This window comes from Lathyrus oleraceus, chromosome 1 (assembly GCF_024323335.1).
Source record: "Lathyrus oleraceus cultivar Zhongwan6 chromosome 1, CAAS_Psat_ZW6_1.0, whole genome shotgun sequence".
Classification (NCBI taxonomy): domain Eukaryota; kingdom Viridiplantae; phylum Streptophyta; class Magnoliopsida; order Fabales; family Fabaceae; genus Lathyrus; species Lathyrus oleraceus.
The window spans coordinates 137,817,946-137,821,093 of record NC_066579.1 but is presented as its reverse complement, the minus strand read 5'-3'; the positions used below and the strand labels follow the sequence as shown (position 1 = coordinate 137,821,093).

Below are 3,148 nucleotides of genomic sequence, written 5' to 3'. Positions count from 1 at the left end.
AACCGTTTACTTTTTTTTTCTTTTATGATTCGAATAACTTTTAATTTTAAAACCACTTAAATCACACCTACATGTAACACCTATTTATTCATGTTTAAGATATCACATTCCAGTAACTAAATTACTAGATTACAAAACACATACTTTTAGTTCACTAATGAATTCTATTTTTTAAATTTGGTTAATTAAAACAATCTTTATTTATACTCATAAATTAAAAAATAAAAACTATAATGTAAAAAAATGTTTAATGAGTTTTTCTGAAATAAAAAGATAAATGGATTCAATTCTCACCGACAACATGAAAATACATTTCTTCAAACCTTTAACCTTAGAACATTTATATTTTATATTTATTTTAGAAAACTTAATTCAACTCACTTTAGCTTTTATATTAAAAATGACACAAGAATCTGTTTCTCTCAAAAACATTAAATAAATAATATAAAACTGAAAATGTAACATAATAATATAGTAATAAAACAACAATGATATGACATAACATAACAACGTGGGTGGAAGTAACCGAGAGAGTTTCCATTGATGTTTCATTTCCTTGAGGAGAGAGAAAGACAGAAAGCAAGAGAGAGAGAGAGTGCGCGTGAGTGTTATCTTATCATAGCATAACTCATTCTCATGAACCCAAATTTCATCTCTTTCCTTATTTTCTTTTGTCAGAAATTCCATTCTCAGAATTCAGTTTATCATTATTTTCTCTCATTGATAATCTTTTGATAGAGATAGAGAGAGATATAGAGAGAAAATGTTTGTTAAGAATTGAAAGATGATGATTGATTGATCCCTCACCCACTTTATTTGACTTTGGAATCAATTCAATTATCATTCAATAATTTCCCTTATCAATCTTTCAATTTCTCTTTTGAGTTTTTGGGTCATTGAGATTTTGTATATTTTCATTTGGCATTTTGTTGTTTGTTTTTGATTCCACAAACCAAATCCTCAAAGTTTGTTTTTTTATTGTTTGATTCACTTTGTGAGCCACTCCATTCTATTTCATATTTGTGATAATGGGTTGTGTAAGTTCCAAACAAAAGAAGTGTAATCATTGCAACACGCCTTATTGCTCTGTTTCTAGAAGCTACACAATGCATGTACATCATCCACCTCAAAGCAAAGGAGATAGTTATCATCTTGTGGCATTGACATCAACAACATTGGGTTCATTGGAGCTTGTATCTCATAGTCAAAGTAATGGTTTTGTTCCGACTTCAGGTCCGCTGCACCCAGACAAATGCAACGGACTTGAGGTCGGAACAAATTTCATGTTTTCCAATGGAAAGGTTAGTGATAGTTTCAAAGAGGAGGTAGAGAATGAGGCCAAGACATGGTCTACTATGATTGTGGAGAAGTTGCCAAAATCTATTGTCAAGAATCAAATCACAAAACCAACTTGTGAGCTTGATGAGAAGGAGACTATCATCAACACATGGGAACTAATGGAAGGACTTGAAGAGACAAGTCCTTTACAATCACCAAATCTCTTAAAAACTCTCTCTTTTGATGTCAATGTTAATGGCAATGTTGAACCACAAATGACTAGTATCATGGAGAATGATGATGATGATGATGGCATTGATTTACACAAACCCAAGTTGGATCCAATGATTGAGGAGGGTTCAAATGAGTCAAGTCTCAAGGTTAAAGTTTTGGATTTTGATGATTTTAAAGTTGTTTCCTCATTCAAGGATTCATTTCAAGACAAGCAAGAAGGGATGGATGAAAAGTTATCCTTTTTTGAGGAAAAGAAAATCAATGATGATGTTTTTGTAGATTTCAAGGTTTCCTCACATGGGAAGAAGGAAAAAGTTGTCTTGTATTTCACAAGCCTACGCATGGTGAGAAAAACTTATGAAGATTGTTGCAATGTTAAGATAATTTTGAAAGGATTAGGCATAAGGGTTGATGAGAGAGATGTTTCAATGCACTTAGAGTTTAAAGAAGAGCTCAAAGAGTTACTTGGTGAAGAGTATGGTAAAGGAGGATTACCAAAGGTGTTTATTGGAAGGAAATACATTGGTGGAGTTGAGGAAATTCAAAAACTTCATGATGATAAGAAGCTTGAGAAATTGCTTGATTGTTGTGAAAAGATTGATGAGATTGAAGGAGGTGATAATGGTGGATGTGAAGTTTGTGGTGATATAAAGTTTGTGCCTTGTGAAACATGTTATGGAAGTTGTAAAATTTACTATGAAGATGATTGTGAGGTTGGTGAGTTTGGATTTCAAAGGTGTTCTTATTGCAATGAAAATGGACTAATAAGATGTTCCATGTGTTGTTTCTAGTTCAATATTTTGTTTTGACATTTAACATAGACACTTAGGATCAATGTTTGAGTTGTGTGTTCTATATGTGTGATTTGTTTATAATTAGTTTTTTTGTTGTATAGTTAAGTTTGGGTTTGGTTGATAAGACAAGATCAAGCATATAGAAGGGTGAATAATTATGTATGATCAATTTATAGTGTATACTTTTTATTTTCTATTTCAAATAAAAACAAAGATGGCTTACAATTTCATTTTCTTGCAAAACTATATGGTTACATGACAACAATTGCAAGAGTATAGTTTCATTTTATATTCTTTCACTTCATAATATGTTCTTCTCCTTTATACAATTTCAAGATGTTATGTTCAGCAAGACATCTCCTTTTTGTTTGCTTTTTTTTGAACGCGTTTTATGATTGAATCTTCTAATATGTTTGTCTCGTCCCGTGTTTTCTTTAGGTGATTTTGGGCGTGGTCATTAACAATTTTTTACAACTCTTTAATTTTTAAGTGATTTTGGGCGTGGTCATTAACAATTTTTTTATAACTCTTTGTTTTTAAGTGATTTTGGGCGTGGTCATTAACAATTTTTTTATAACTCTTTGTTTTTAAGTGCGCAAAGTTTGTTTGCCCTCATTATTTGCGATGTGAATCGAGATTTTAGATTTACAACCTTAACTATGTGTGTTCTATTTTATTCCATTTTTTTTTACAAATTTTAGTGGACAGACTTAAATAGAGGACGGATATGTCTATTTGCCATCTACGGATATGTCTATTTGTCATCTTTATTACAATCTATATTGAATGTGTGTTTAAGAGTAAGTAACGTCTAAGAACTGCATTACGTTAAATGTTTGTAA

General features: G+C 31.1%; 1 protein-coding gene across 1 annotated transcript; it reads left to right on the top strand.

Moving 5' to 3' along the window:
* The first annotated feature begins 517 nt into the window (after window positions 1–517).
* On the top strand, window positions 518–2,536 carry LOC127122346 (uncharacterized protein At5g39865). Its single transcript, XM_051052697.1, has one exon. The coding sequence runs from the start codon at window positions 1,029–1,031 to the stop codon at window positions 2,301–2,303; it is 1,275 nt and encodes a 424-aa protein (XP_050908654.1). The 5' UTR covers window positions 518–1,028; the 3' UTR covers window positions 2,304–2,536.
* Window positions 2,537–3,148: the final 612 nt, after the last annotated feature.